The sequence below is a fragment of the Stegastes partitus genome, unplaced genomic scaffold (genome assembly GCF_000690725.1).
Source record: "Stegastes partitus isolate 25-593 unplaced genomic scaffold, Stegastes_partitus-1.0.2 Scaffold829, whole genome shotgun sequence".
NCBI classification, from domain to species: domain Eukaryota; kingdom Metazoa; phylum Chordata; class Actinopteri; family Pomacentridae; genus Stegastes; species Stegastes partitus.
Genome location: NW_007578560.1, coordinates 158,096 through 174,985, shown reverse-complemented (window position 1 = coordinate 174,985; position 16,890 = coordinate 158,096). Strand labels below are relative to the sequence as shown.

Genomic DNA, 16,890 nt, shown 5'->3' with positions numbered 1-16,890 from the left:
TAATACAAGTGGTTATAGCGTTAGTTGTTAAGGTAACATTTCTCTGTCTTGTTACTCTCTTTAGCTTTAAAGTAATCCTTGAAGTTTGCCACGATCAATTCAGCAGTCCTGACAGGTATGGACATTCAGTGTCAGTGATTTATAATATTTATGTGTTTATGACACCTAAGCCTTATCTTTTCAATGACCATATGAACTATAGGACTGAAACTAAAGATTATTGTAGATAATTGTAGATTTATTGTTAATGATTGTCACAATTTATCGATTGACTGTCAAAGAATGATGAAAAATATCGATCTGAAAATGCCTGCTTTGCTTATAATCCAAAGATACTCAGTTTTCTGTCACAGAGTACAGACAATGGAAAGTTTTACATTTTTAAAAGCTGAAGTCAAAAGAATTAGACTTTTCTTCTTAAAATCTTACTCGAGCCAATTAATTGGTTCTCAGAATACTTGGGAATTTATTAGTTTATTCGTGGACAGCTAATTGATTTCAATGTCCAATGAACTATCACAGCATCAGGCTCTGATGTTGTTACTGTAATGTCATTATGAAACTATTTGTGACTATAATATGATTCTATCAGAAAAACAAACAATAAGAAAGATTACCAGAAAGGAACCCTGTGCCTACATACGCACCACAACCTTCTGAAATGGCTCTATGTAATGTTATGCAGATTAATAAATAGTTCTGCATATTTAAGTAAGAAAGGTCCACTGTCACTTATCCAATAGATTGAAAAACCAATTTAATTTTCTCTAACCAGTGAGAAGTGTCACAGAGACACCTGCTGGCCAAAAGTTTCTCTATGGTTATTGAAAGTGCATCTTGTTATTTTGTCTCTAATTTTCTGCCCCAAAAGACAGAACCTCATTAGCGACAGAGAGCATTAGCAGGTCAGCTGCCGACTCTCTGGGACAAAGCTTGTGCTGAGGATGGCAATGGGAACCCCTGTAAAAGGCCCCAGCGGAAAGCAGACGCAGGAGCAACAAACAGATCTCACACTGTTTAGTGACATTGAAGGTCAGCTCATGGAATCCTATTCTTCAGCTGAGCATAAATGAAGAGCTTCATATGTATGGATATAAATGCTCACATATAAACACTAAAAAAATGAGTGAGGCTTGTACGGCTGTCTTTCCTCTCACCTTCCATCCTCAGTTATAGAAACCCGCTGTCCCTGTGGTAGGGTTAACTGTACATCCACGGTGGGCCTCAGTATGTTTTCCTTGGCGTCCATCCCTGATGTCCCTCCCCCATCAGGTGCCGTGTTTCTGAAGATGTGGCGGGGAGCCGGTTGAGGGGCCTGTGGCGGAGGTGGGGCATGTGCCTTCATTCTCCTCCTGAGCAACGACAACCGCAAAGATACATGAAAAGAAATATTTTTAACATTTTTCGTGTCGTTTCCTAATTTGCATTAGTACTGTATGTTAGAAAAAAATAAATGAACAAGCAGTCATTCCACATTGTGTGCTTGATTTGACAGAAATATGGATCAATCCATCAAGAATTCATTTTGTTTTTATCCTGTAACAAAACAGCATATCATATGTTGAGAAGCACATCTTTTTATAATCTGATTCTCTGTGAGTCATTTCTGTTTTTTTCTTTTTTAAGTTTAGTCTTAGTTACACAACATGACAGCCTAATGAATACAACCCACTGCTTCTACCTCAGGAGCAGCCTGAATACCAATGATTACTTCTTTCTGTCTTTCTGCTTCTGTTTGTGACACAACAAGAGTCCATAGATATGCTGAGAAGATCATTTTGGTTGTCAAGATGATACCGCCATGGTGCAGTTGTTTATTCCATTATTTTGAAGACTCATCTGAATAACGTTTTTTTTTTTGTTTTTGTTCTTTAAATCTACTAATGCTCTCTTTAAGTCACACCTAAGCTATCTAAGCCATACTTTTAGAAAATACTAGAGTGACACAAAATCAATGTCTACTTGAAAATAACCTTCTAAAGTAAACAGCCCTTCTTTGACAGAAACAACACCCCTTCATCAAATCTTATTCCACCTGAGGGCTCTTTCACTGAAAACAGACAAAACATAGTACTACTAAAATAAATTGAAAAATCAGTATTTCATACAGCAACTTTTTTAGCATAAACAATGATACAAAGCAGCAATATTAATGGAGTAACACGGTATTTGGTTGGCTCAGGTGCAGAGCTGTGTACAATAGTTCTTCAAAAACCATTTAAAGCAGACAAGAATGCAAACCGCACCCAAACTGTTGCTACTGTTATTTGGCATGTGACAGATGTCAATGGCATGCCGGCTCAACATAAAGTGTACTCAGTCTGACAGCTGATTAGACAGATATTAAACACTTCTTTCTCTCAGCAATGACAAATAGCTTTTCTATGCCACACATTTCAGCACATGATTCCTCTCTCAATATTAGCCTTAGATAACAAAAGGAAAACTGCCACTCACCTCAAAATCGGCCCGTGTGTTGATTAAATGTTTGAAAAGTGTTGTATATCCGAATGTTTATAAATCCGCTTCCGAGAATTTCACACAATCTCTGTGAATGTGTGTGTGCCTCTAATAGTATAATCTACAAACCAGTACTCTTGGAGATTGTCCTGCCCAGTGCAAACAGCATAGCAAAGGGAAAATGCACATGAACATAGAGTCAGAGGACTCTAACCTGACTTAAGTTAACCATTAACAGCTATGTTGGATATCAACTAACTCTCACCCAGAGGACCCATAGTGTCATTGACTCCTTATGCAATGCAGAAGGTAGTTTTCAATGGATGCATCATGAGAATTACAGGCTATACTTAAAGGGTTTGACAGTGCTGATCACAATCTAGTGAGCAGCCAAATCACAGTGCAGATCATTTGTAATCATTAACTGCAAAAGTCTCTGGCTAAAAGTGCAATTAAAAACATGCTTTGCTCACTAGAAAGAAAGCGTAGAGACTTGTAAATGTGTGAGATTTTTGTATTTTCCTGGTGAGTCTGTGTCTTTGGAGGTAAACAGAACCGGGCTCTGTGGCACTGTGGGACTGGGCTCCGGCCAGGCTTAACACAGTCGGCCAGTATCCTCCTCTCCCTCTCGCTTACTGTTTGTCTCACCGTAGCATTTCACTCTCCCTCTCTCTCTTTCCCTCACTCGGACATGCACAAAGACTCCTTTAGGAAAGGCCTTGTCTCCCACAGAGTTAGAATGAGCGTAAACAGAGAGCGAAAGAGTGGGAGAGTAAAGGAGAGGTAGGGAACGAAAAGCAGGAAACCCTGCTCCGGCACAGGGGGGCAGTAAGTGCTGAGCTGTTACAGGGACTGAGTTACAAATGGGCACACACACACACACACGCACAGAGAAGGTTACTAATGGACCTTTCAGAATCACTCAATTCCTTTCACTTTACTAAACAGCATTAACAAGGATATATTTCTTTTTGCAGACTTTTTTTTTAAAATCAGCTTTTCTTTTAACAGGAAAAGTTTAGGTTTGAGATGACACGCAATTCTCAGATTTCCCACATCATAAGAACTTTTGCTGTTTTTAATCATTCTAAATAATAAATATACTGACATAAATCTACATTCCATAATAGTGTAAAACAAACAGATGCTGAATTTATTTCAAGCTGCCCAAGGTGCCGCAGACTCGTGTGATCTGTGGTCCACTCATCTAGGGCCAAACTTTACCAAATGGTTATGCAAACTTGCTTCAGTTTTTACACATGAAGAAAATGTGACCTAATATTTCAAAATGTCAGTAATATATATGGAAAGAATCTTGGGGTTCTGTTGTGCAATATTTGAACTCAATTTGACAATGAGTACTTGTACACTGTTTGCCCACAACAATAAAACCATCGACAGATGAAGTGAAGAACAATAATTATGGTGTCACAACGGCACCTAGGATATATTAAGCAGCAAATGACCAGTCAGTTCTTGAAGTCAATGTGTGGAAGCAGGAAGCAGATCTCAAAGAAGAGCTACTGTGGCACAAACTGCAGATACCTTTAATGCTGGCTATGATAGAAAGGTGTCAGAACACACAGTGTATCGCAACTTGCTGGGACTACTTTGCTACAGACTTGCGCTTAAGTTGAAATGGAGCAAAGGAAGAAAGTAGCCTGGTCTGATGAATCATATTTTCTTTCATATTATGTGGACAACCAGGTGCATGTGTGTTATTTACCTGCAGAAGAGATGGATGCAAGATGCACTATGGGGGAAAGGCAAGTAAGTGGAGGCAGTGTGATGCTCTGGGCAATACCCAATAATTTTGGGTCATGTCATTCATGTTGATGTTACTTTGACACATGCCAGCCAGCAAACAACTGTATCAGACCATTAACACTCCTTCATGGCAACAGTATTTCCTGATGTCTGGGGCCTCTTTCAGCAGGATAATGTGCACTGCCACACCAAAAAAAAAAAAAGTACAGAAATGGTGAGAAAATTGACAAAGGTGTTGACTTGATCTCCAAATGCTTCAAATTTTAGTCCAATGGCTCATCTATGGGATGTGCTGGAAAAACAAGTCAGATCCACAGAGTCCCTACCTCACAATATACAGGCCTTAAAGGATCTGATACCACAGGACACCTTCATAAGGTCTTGTATCTTGATCATTCAGCAGTGTTTTGGCAGCAACAGGGGGACCCATACAACATTAAGTAGGTGGTTTTAATGTTTTAATGTTTAATGCTGTCTCTGTTTTGTTCTTGTACATTCATATTCTTGATGGGTGTTATGAACTTTTGTGTCCTTGATATGTGGTTGAGTAATTAATCAGCCTTCTTTAAAAGCACAGGCAATATTTTACTTAGGAATTAAGTACGATACTAAGCAAACAATAATTTGGGTAGGGATTCAGTGCAAACTCTTGGTACAGAATATAAACGTGGCTTTCGTGACTGTCATGAAATACAAAATCTGTTACATTTGTTTTTTATGTGCCTTAACAGAGGCGCTTGTATCTTAGAGAAGAGCAGGTACCTGTAATGGTCTGCAAGCCAACACACCGCCTACAGTCATTAGATTTTGCTGTCTGTGTGCTAGTCTCTTTAACAGATTAGTCTCAGTGTCCGCATGTTTGTGTGTACGTGTGTGTGCATAAAGTGTGTGTGTGCATGTCAGCCTACCTCCTCCCTGACCCAAATACGACGATGCTCACTCTTGACCAAGGCACTTAGGATAAATCATGCCTGAATGTAGAGGCAGGGCTGTGTTTGTGTGCCTGTGCACAGATACAAATCTTGAAAAACTCAACAAAAAGAGTTTGCATTGAATCACTGCCCACATTCTCGTTTGCTTACTATTACACGTAATTCCTCACTAATAAAATATTGCCTTTTTTTTTTTAAAAAAAGAAGGTTAATTAAGGAATTAATTCAGGACACAATAAAAAACTAACCGCATAAATTCAAAATCTTACAGAGACGGAACAGGTGTTAGAAAATTTCAAGACGTTAGCAAAAATTAAATGCTCTTCAAATTACAGTTTTGGCCAGACCACTGTGCCAATACATGAACAATGTAAATCCTTGTGCGTCACAGTCAGATTACTGTTGTTTGTAGAATGACTGCTCAGACACACTGGAGACTACCTCAACTTTTTTTTTTTTTTTTTTTCTGTTGTTTGTAGAATGACTGCTCAGACACACTGGAGACTACCTCAACTTTTTTTTTTTTTTTTTTGTTGCTGGGGAAAGAAGTAAGTGTCAGAGACCGCATTTATCCCAGCCATGGAAACACAGCCTAACGTTCCCACTCTTGAAGGCCTTATAAAAACATCGGAATATGTTAGTGTATACTCTAAGTTGTGCTCTGTCTGCACCACCCTCACCAAAATAAATTCCACTAACAAGTGCACTGATGTGTTGTTGTCAGTCATGTATGAATGTGTTTTCCTATTGTTTAGTGGTTCCACACTCTGAAACTATGGATACCTACAACACAAGGGCACAGAGATCACAGTTATTGAAGATGATGGAGGTACAAATGTGGCAGAAAGTGAGAAACAGACAAAGACAAATTGACTAGGCCACTCCAAACAACAAAGTCTGCTGTGGATGTGTACAAATGAAAATGTGATGTAGCAGGCACAGGAATCAGCACGCGAGACAGTCACTATAAACAGACAGACGTCAGTGCTGTGTGCAACAACAGGATCACTGAAACAGTGAATTACTATCCTCTAATGAAGACAGTCAACTGGGAATGGAGATGATTATTAGGCCAAAACACAGCGCCGACTGACCTACATTCACTTTGACACACTTTATGCATTCTGAGAATATAAACAATGAGTGGAATAAAGGAAAAATGGCAATTAATAAAGACTTATATGCAAATTGATGTCACCAGTTGTTTGCTTGAGCAACATAAATGCTGTAAAAAGGATCTGTATTGCACTCAACTGAGTCTACAGAACGTTGACTGTCTAGTACACACACACACACACACACACACACACACACACATAAAAGCTATTGATACTACCTAAGATTTTCTAAAAACTAGAGAATGCTTATTGTTTCCAAAACCCTGAAGTCAGTGTTTTGAAAACCTACCAAGCAGGAACAATACCAGCATCAGATGATTCTGTCCGAAGGGCACGATGATGTCTTTTTGAGGAATCTTTCTTTTTCCACCAATGACTTTAAAATAGTTTTGTAACAACAACAACAACAACAAAATAAATTTTTAAAAATGCAGTAGCGTAGGTGGGAATAGGGGTTGGATATCCATTGCAAGGGTGGTGTTGTGATCACAGTGATGGCAGTTTAACCCCTGGCTGAAAGCAATACTGCAATATAAAGTCAATTTAAAAAAACTATATCTTATATTGCACAAAAAATTATTTCTAAAAATAGATTTGATTCATAACACACCACCCACTCACATGAAAGTATAAACTCATGCACATTGGAGCCTAAACCACACTTGTCACTGCCACACTTGAGCTTTCACCTCCTATTGTGCTCTGGACACTGTGGATGACATGCATCCCGGACACCCGGCTCCTCCACTCACAGTCCAAACACACACACAGACACTATCCCGCTACCTAGCCAGCATACCCCTCGGGTGTCATGGCGTCCCCATGGCAACCTATATTTATACCACTTGACTGCGGAAGAGAGCAGACCTCAGTTTAGTAGCAGCTGTGGATTTTGGATGCATGCGCACAAAGGGCGAGTGGCCCATGGAGGCAGAAATGAACAAGGACAGAGGGAGAGTGTGAAAGATTTCCTGTTTTGTAAGTAAGCATATGGAGACATATGACCCCAGTAAAGCATTTGTTTGTCGTTGCTAGGAACACAATCTCCTAATTCAGCATATGCCTTGATGCTCATATTACTAGCCATGTGGTTAAAACCCCACCCCACTGCAATGCCAAGTAAAAGGACTCTGATATTGCCAGCTCGACGCTCTCTAGTCACAGCCTCATTACTGTACTTGCTGCTACACAGAATAAGTGTGGATACATGTCTCGAGCAATATCCAATCAAAACTGAAGGATACATGTTGAGAAGTTCTCCCTAAATTAAACATAATTAAAACCTAAATAAACAAAGGCAGATAGACAAAGTTTTATGTTAAGTTTGTCTTGTCTTAATTTTGATACAAAGCTTTTCATTTGTTATTGAAAATGTATATTGATTACACCTATTGGAGACTATCAGTTTCCTTGACTACTAATTATTATCAGTATTTCCTCTAAAAAAACAAAAACACACATGCTGGTCAACCCTTAATCATTTTGATATATCTCTAATTTGAATAGGGTGCAAGGTAATCAAATACAAAAGTATTCAGAATACATGTTTAACAAAACTGCAAATGTGTATTCATTGAGTGTATGATAGGCCGTCTAATTTCAGGAAATTTGAGCTGACTGCAATATTTTTTTCATAATTGTTAGAATCCTTTCCATTCATCTGTATGAAAGCAACTGAATGAAACTAAACAAAATGTAATCTCTGGTCTTTTTCCACTATTTGCACCCTCTGCCTATTCTAAAGTTTAGTGGCACCAATTGTTTATCTTAAGGCCCTTAACTTTTAATATTTGCATTTTTATATCCATCTATTGACATTACATCTTGGAATTAGTTGCAAAGCTGAGGACTATTGGTTTTGAAAAATGAAAAAGGAGAGCCCAGTAACTTGGAGGGGGCAATTTGTCAGAAAAAGGTGGCAGTCAAAGACGCTAATACCACTAATCTAAAACTAATATAGGCTTAATATATTTGTCTGGCAATAAAACACCCTCTACCAATGTGGCTTTAAAATAATTCATCACAACTGCCGGAAATTGGTAGTGCTCCTAAGTATACAAGCCTACAGCTGCTGAACCTGATGCCTTATTTACCACTTGTTGTAGTCAGCCTATAATCATGCGCTGTCCTCAGATTCAAATTATTAAATTAGATTCTACTGGAACTGATTTGCCCCACATGTAATAATTTCATTACTTTTGCATACAAAGTGCAACTGTACTACAAACTATATTCAGCCTGAATCACAAATTGTCATACTGTTTAGCTGGTGTTTAGCTGGGGCGTGAAGTTTCTACATTTAAAATAAGAATATATCACTCTTGGCATGGTTTATCAGTTGTATACACCCTGGTTTACCTGACTATCAAGTTAGAACTTGTACAAAAGAATCAGGCTAGAGCTTTGCACACGCTGATCAACAGGAGTTCAGAGTCAGTAACAATAATATAATAACCCTGGGGAGAATTAAAAAAAAAAAAAAAAAGACATCATGCCTCAGGTACAAAATGATTTGTTACTCATTGGGATCAATTAACTTTCTTACACTCCTTAGTTATTTTTAGGTTATACATGGGTTGCAATGAGCACACGTTGAGTCAGCACCCAGTAATCCAGGAGTATCTGTTTCACACCTAAAGGAGTGAAATCCATTTACTGTAACATCACTCCACTGCATCAATCCTCTCCTCCTCTTTCCTATCTGCTCCTCTCTTGTCACATGCAGTCATCTTGCCCACTTGTGACCAGTGACAAAGAGGCATGCGGTGACAATTTAACACAAAATATGTTCCAAGACAACAATAATTCTCCAAAAATAGGAGCAGGAAGCTGACCCACCCCACTGTCTGCACAGCTGGAAAAAACATGTCTATCTTCCATTCAGAGAACGAATTTCAACAAATCTGAAGGACAGTTTTGCCAAAGGGTATTTCTGTACTTGTTGAAATGCTTAACAATGCTTTTTGTGGCTTTAAACCATTTAGCCTTTTTCCTCCCAGTGAGCTCCAGCCTTCTTCTAATGACTAAAGTGAATTTATTAAGTGATGTCAAAAAAGACAAACTTGCTTGTGTATTATGGAGAGTTGTGGGAAATAAATTAGGCATTCATTCCTAAAAAAAAAAACAGTCTCTGCACTCAGGTAATAAGATGTCTAAGTACCTAATGTTATTGGTCCTCTGTTGTTTAAAATCCACTGCAGGACTCCAATGTCAATATTTATTCTTTAAAGGTCATACATATATTTATCGAATTAATACAATACATGGAAATATATAAGCCTAGAGAGATATTTTCACTATATTCCAGCTCCAGTAAAGGTAAAGCTCCAGGGTGGCAAACAGGCCCACAGGAGAGGAAGAAAGGAAGCAGGGATAATAACAGTTGAGAGGGAGGGAGGAGGGAATCTCAGGAGGTACAAAACCTCATATGGATGGAGAATAAGAAGAAAGGGAATAGAAAGGGTAGATGGGTGGAGTCCAACAATAGAGAAGAAAGGAAGGAGAGTTGGAATGTAGAAGCAGAACAGCAGGAAATAATAATTAGTCTGTTCTCTATTCCCTAAGCTACATGTTCAATTAGAGTGAAGTCCTGCTGGAGAGACTAGAAGAAAAACACTTATGTTACAGATACTGTTGAACCAGCTTATACTCAAAGACCCCAGGGTTCCTTTGATTGGAAAAAATGCAACATAAATCAACCTAAAGCTTTCATAAAAAGGAGCTGAAAATGTTTTTAATGCTAAATCCAACATTTGCAGAAAAAGACTACACATGAAAACTGTATTTCTTGCACTCATTGTTGCCCTTTTAGTAGAAAAACAAGCCTTAAAGGCACCGATGCCACCACAAACAAAGAATGTGCATGTGCTCCCTGCTGACAGATTCTGCTGGTTTAGTAATAATTTTGTGTAAAGGTCACAAATTACTGTTGCTAAACTACAGACAGTGGCTATCCTTTAGTTTTGTAATCCAGATAAAGCTACGCAGCAACATTAAAGGGTTGCAAAACCATTGCAGCTTGTACACTTTACCACCCCTCTGGCTTTGTCAGGCGGTCCCACTGCTACAGCCATTCAGCTGGTGTTGGAGGAATCTGTCCAGTCTGTAGTTGCACACGTGCAGTCCGTCTGTCTTCCTCTCGACAAACACACATACCACAGTGACTAACATATGACAGCAGGCTTCCAGAAATAAATCTGAGCAGCTCTTAACAGCTGCATATGAGGGACAGATACAGTCTACTGTAGACTGTCAAATATACAGGCACTACTTTGCTGTAAAAGGTGTCTGACAGGGCTTTTGTTGACCAGTGCACCGACGCTGGCAAACAGCAAAAGTGGACAGTGCAGTGGGCCTAAAGAGCACAACAGTCTATAAATACAACCCGTCTAGATATCTAAGATGTTTCCCATGTATCATCATAGCTTTGGAGTTAACAGAATAAGAGCTTCTCTGGCACTGCTTTGATTGTACACACACCAAGGACGCAATAATTACTTCCTATTGTGCCTTTTATCTTAATAAACTGCCACTTAGAACCACAACAGACATTGGTGTAATTGCTAATGAAAAGGGTAGCACTTAATTATTCAATTAAACACTTAGTGTACATGTTAAACAACCATAATATGCGCTATATTTCTACAACATACTGACTCCCTAGCGAAGGTTATACTGCATGCTTTTGATCTAGCATGTTCAGTCAGTGCGTGCATTGGTGCAGCTTTTATAGTTACAGAACAAACTTGTGGAAGCAGTGCATCCACGCCCTCTCTATTTAAAAACAGGAGAGCCTGTGAAATGGATGCAGATATTACCAGATACATACTGTACCACTGCCAATAACGCATAGCCTCTAATACACTCTCCCTCGTCTAGCTCAACTTTCAGCAGAGTGAAATTTAACCCATCATAAAAATAACCCGAAATATCCAGATGTGACCATATGCACACTTTCCTCTTGGTACAGTACAGCTTTGTAGCAAAACAGAAAAAAAGAGGGAGTTCCCTTAGTCAGCAGTGCTGAGCTAGTGGCTGACCACATGAACCTTAATCTTAGAGCAGGTTTGTGAAGGGTGTGTAGGCTGGAAAGGCTGTGTCTGCATCTATGTAAAAAAAATATATATATATAGCAAAAAAAAAGACACAACAATGACAGGTAACATTATGAAACTATCTGAAACACCCAGATATGTGTCTATATCTGAGTGTTTTAGGAAACTGTATGAACTGAGATACACACGTGGCGTTCAAATACTATGCAAACAGTGACCCTGACATTTCAGTCTTGTGGGCACGACTTTAAATTAATGAATATTTACACTGCTTTTGTATCTCCCTCCATGCACAGTGTTCAGGAGTGCACATGAGCGTGCACGTACACAGACACTGGACAGTTTGACAGCCAGTAATTATCCCTGGGCGTGTGCTGAGGATAAATGGACAGTTATTTGTAATCCCATACTACATTTATCTGTAAGATCTGTCTTTTTAAACTGAATACACAAACAAACAAAAACAAGCGTACCACAAACAACAGATGCACTTTAAATAAAAGAGTGAAGCAGATGGCAGCAACAACCAGGATGATGATGGTGGTGAGATTTTTTTGTTTGTTTTTTTGTTTTTTTGCACCTCATAAGAAAAAAATGAAATGGAAATTACTTTATTTATCCCAGAAGGGAAATTCAATAAAAAAAATTTTTTTAAAACTAGCTGCCTGTCTGGCAATAATTGGCAACAAGTGTGAGGGCGTCGTGGATGATTATTACTGGGAACTAAACCATGTGACCCAAGTAAACTCACAAGGTTCTGACGGCACACATGATTGTGTCTTCAGAACAACAGACTAAAAAAATCTATTAAACCAACTGCTCAATAAAACACTTTGAAGACTGGGGAAAACACTAGTGAGGAATGTTGTGGATTTAGAATTCAGTTAAGTGGTTCCTCTCCTTAATTCATCCTTTGCTGCTTCCTTATTGCTTCTGTGGGAGTGGATAGTAAAACTAAGTCCATGTAAGGAAACCACATTAATCAGAAGCTTCTGGGCTAAAACTCCCAGAGCAGGCAACCACTAGCAGACCCACATAAACACACCAGGTCCAGACATGCAGAGGAAAACACCAGCGTGCTAATTAAGACTTTTGTAAATGCTGCAGACTTTAAGAGAGAAGACTAGAACTTCTCCAGTCTTAATGCAATTAACAGTGTTCCAACTCATACAAAAGAGAGAATCAGGAGGTTACACCGGCCAAACCATGCTCAATTGATAGATTCTAAAGAAAGGCTCAGGGAAATTATGTGAGTTCAGGATACAAGTTGCTAAATTTTGGTCTCGGAGATCTCGGAAAATCCTGATCTCAGTGCACTACGGGAAATAATGTTGTCCCTGGGAACAGTTGCCTTTTGCTTAATTACAGGTTTTTAAAGCTCAGAACTGGGGCTTCATTCAGGCTACCTTTCCACCACTTCTAAAAGACTAACTCAGCCTTTCTAAGCACTGACACCCATTCACACCCACACCTGTGCACCCACTGCTCAGATTTCAATAGCCAGGTATTTCACTTCCCTGAAAAGACCAGTCTTCTTCTTCCTCCTTCCTTCCCAGTTTGTCTTCCGAGTGTGTTAATGTTGTTTTACGAGCTGTGTTTCATTAGAACTGCGCTATGTAGTAAAGTAGCTACTCCCGGTGTGATGACGAAAGAGAGATCCCAACACAAAAGGAGTTGTCATGGTAATTTATATGGAGAGAAATGTCACACACTGACCCGATAAAAAGGCATTCTGGTTCCACTGCCAGACTCTGTGACCGTTCTACTTTGTAATTTGGCCAAAAGGCTCTTGAGTGTCTGAAATCACTGTAATTAAGAGTATCTGGTTAAAGGGACCTTTACTTTAAAGATCAGAAGAGGAAAAGACCAAAGCTGCACTCATCTGCACAGAATCAAACCCTCCTTTTACAGACACTGAAGAACACACAAGTATTACTGCAGATCTGTGGTTTTGCTGTTACCGCACACCTACGAGACAAGTTCATATATGATAAATAAAAGGGATGAGTCTTCTAATTTTAGTGCTGAGCTCAGAATTATTAAAGTCAGTAACACTGGCTCTCCAGCTACTCCCATAATTAGCACCCAAGTGCCAAATAATGATGCTGAGGTTGGGCCACACCTGCCCAGAGATACTCCAAAAGACATCACACATTCATTTTCAGTTAAGTCTAAATGATTCAGACAATGAGCTCAACTTTGCTAATATTTTTTTTTCGCAAATTATGAAAGAATGAAGCAGCTGACAGTTACAGTTCGGCCTTTTATCTCCCGCTTCTCTGTGTGGGAGGGAAACAAAAAGTAAATTGGACTCTTACTTGCAAATCAACTGAAAAAGTACATTTTCAACAGTGGCATATTTTGGCATCTATATTTACAGTCAGCGATGATAACTAAGTGTTTGGTGAAGCGAGCAGGTGATGTTTACTCATACAGAAGCCCTTGCAGGATATAATAAAGAGGTGATGGAAAAAAAAGAGACAACCCTACTGTGCTACGTTGCTCCATTATCGAGAGAACATTTAATCAGATATAATAGCAAATACGTAGCTTCCTTGTACTGAAGTGTCCTAGACAACACTTGAAAGAGGCTTAGCAGTGGTGGCAGCATTTCATTCAGATTATGTGGTGATGACAGGACCAAACTCCAGCTTCCAGACACAACAAAACAGCAGCATTAAAAAAGGACAGTGTGGACAGCACAGTTTGTAGCTGATGTTGTCCCCCCACCAGGTCTCATGTCTATTCTGACTGAGTGCTGCTGGAACACTCTCTCTGTTGTCAGGACTCACTATAGGCTGCACAGGCTTTTCAATGGAGGCAACTAACCCAAATCACTCAGTTTCTTTGTAAACCAGGTGTTAAAAATAAATAAAATAAAATAAGGGGGAATAGAAATGACAACCACAAAGCTAGAGTTTATCAGAATTATAAAATCGGAAAATATCGCGAGAAAATAGGGAACAAGCTCAACAATGTGGATATGAAGCTAGAAATAACAGGGATATTGTTATATTTGAGGGGCAAAACCTGAGCAAAAATTAATGTAATTGCTGAGAAAGCCCATAAACCGTCAAAAACAAGCAAGTACACTTTTTATTTTTCCTCCTATAAGTTGTTTTCAGAGACTTACCCTAAAGGCGGTTTCGAGGACTCGGTCATTGCAGTGATTCCGATATTCAGCGCAGATAAGCGGGGCTCCCGAAAAATCCGCTGTTTCTCCTAAACTCGCCAGATATCCATCATTCTATCACCTGCGATTCAGCACAGCAACATGAAATCAATGTGTGTTTCCGAACACACGTGTACCGTTCACCTGGGCAGATTACATTAAGGGAAAAAAAAAAAAACACATCACAGAATGTGGCTCAACAAGTGACAGTGCGCAAAGATGACAGTCCACTGTGACCTGGAGCAAAGCGGCCGCAAAGTGTCCGTAAAGGCGAACTGCGACACAAGAGACGATAAATTGAATGTTATGTTCCTTTAAGTCAAACTTACTTCAACAGAAACAGTCTTTCTGACTCATTCTCGTGGACTGAGTTACTTGTCAATTCCACTTGAAGTAATCTTCGTATCCCCCCCTGGGGCTGACTTTCCCTGGAAGCGTTGTCAAGTCAACGAGATTTGTCGACAAAATGTCTGGTAACGTTTTTCAAAATAAGAGCTCCTACGCAACACTTCTATTGGGCCCAATGATGGACGTAGCAACCGGCCCTGAAAAAGGAAGCCAACCTGGAAGTGTCAAAAACCTTTAATACCACTACGTCCGCTAGGTGCTGGCATAGATATGTATAATAAAAGCCTTTATTATACATATCAAATATGTGTGCTGGCTCTAGAAACGCTGTGGCTCCCATAGACCCCAGTTCTAAACAGAAAAACACAGATCAGGAAAGACAGTTTTTCTACAGCTCAGGATTTTTTTTTTAGTTTTCATGAACAAAACCCCAGAGATCAGGTGGCCAATCTGTAAATATTTCAATGTTGAATTTTATATAAATGGTCAAAGTCTCAGCCATGTGAAGGAGAATGAAAGGACGTCATCGTCAGTGAACCACTTCCACTTCAGCTTTCACTTACAGAAGGACAGAGCAGCTGTTTCAGCAGTTTGTTATTCTCTGTTCTTAGTATTCACAGGTTCATTTATCGCCTTTAACTTAATTTCTGCTGTTGTTGCATGATTACAATACGGAGAACACGTTGCTGTCATTTATAGCAGATATAGCAGCACTGAAACATCAACACATTCAGGACAAGAGGAACTGATGAGGAGGACATCGGTGCTGCGCTTCCTCACGGGGATGAAGAAGGAGAGAAGACTCTTCACCTCAGACAACCTCAGCTGAGTGCTGATGTTCTCTGTAGCTCATAGATCACATCAGATGTAGATGTTCCCAGTGATCCACATCATGGCTGGGAAGAAAAGATACAAACCATGAGAAGAAGATCTATAAGGTTCTTTCATTCCAACTGCTGGAACATTAAATATGAGAGTGAACACAGCAGGACAGGACTGTAGCACAACAGAAAGTTTCATGTTTTTGACATTTTTTAATCTTAAGGAAATAATTGTTTGCCTGGGTGAGGCCAAAGAACATTATACTCCCTAGAAGAACAATAAAGTTTACTGTTTTTATTTCAAAGTATGATAATGTGAGTAACAGAGAAAAGGGAAAAAACAGCCCTGTGATTACATGAGCTCCTCTGTTATCTGACAAAACACTGCTGTAGAGAAAACAGTCTGCTGGACTGATTTACATTAAATAACAGAAAGTAACTGTGACTCACCTCTGAGGTTCACTGTGATGCTCATGTCCTGTCATCTCAGTAACTTTACTGTTTCTGAAAGCGAAGAAATCATTTTGAACAGGTGTTTGTTTCAGTGCTGTTAAAAACCAGAGAACACAGACATGAACTGGACTGAGCTTCATTCATTGAACTGCTGAACATCAATCAGTGACAGTGTTCTGTGGTGTAACGTTAGCTTGCTTTAGTTTTTACCTCCTGATCATTGCTGTCTGCAATGAGACAACAGCAGTTAACAGACTGAAATAACGTTATCAATCTGTTATGATTGATCAGCTGTAATCTACAGGAGTCTAGTCACAGACAACAGGTAACGAATTTATGACACTGACGAATTAGCGTCAGAAAACACAGTAGAAGCCGGTAAATATGGGTGGGCAGAGAGTCTAGTGTCAGTCAGTCTGACCAATCGCTGCTCTCCGCTCTCTCACAATCTTTTTCCCTCTCTGGCTCCAAAAATCCAAGATGTCAACCAGGAAGTAGCAAAACCCTGGCTTCATTTCTTATTTTTCTGTTTTTTATATAACTTTATTTATAAAGTGTAAAACAGTACAAAATACATGTTGTCCTTACAAAATAGTTATTGTTGAACAAATTTGATATGAATTTGGACAAAGAAACAAATATCAGACAACCCTGGCTTCATTTTCTCGGTGCAGAAACTAACGGGTGACATCACGCTAGCTTCCTCCATCTTTCTTATACAAAAGAGACAGTTTAGTTTGTTATTGAATAAAAAAATATTCAATA

General features: G+C 39.3%; 1 protein-coding gene across 1 annotated transcript in view; it reads right to left on the bottom strand.

The window, feature by feature from the left end:
- Nucleotides 1–14,901, bottom strand: part of cobl (cordon-bleu WH2 repeat protein) — a 56,331-nt gene extending 41,430 nt beyond the window's left edge. Inside the window, exons 1-3 of the mRNA XM_008292749.1 lie at nucleotides 14,833–14,901; nucleotides 14,465–14,585; nucleotides 1,158–1,352 (exon numbers count right to left, since the gene is read on the bottom strand). Coding sequence (XP_008290971.1) covers nucleotides 1,158–1,352; nucleotides 14,465–14,493 — 224 coding nt within the window. The 5' untranslated portion in view covers nucleotides 14,494–14,585; nucleotides 14,833–14,901. The remainder of the gene's footprint in view (nucleotides 1–1,157; nucleotides 1,353–14,464; nucleotides 14,586–14,832) is intronic.
- Nucleotides 14,902–16,890: the final 1,989 nt, after the last annotated feature.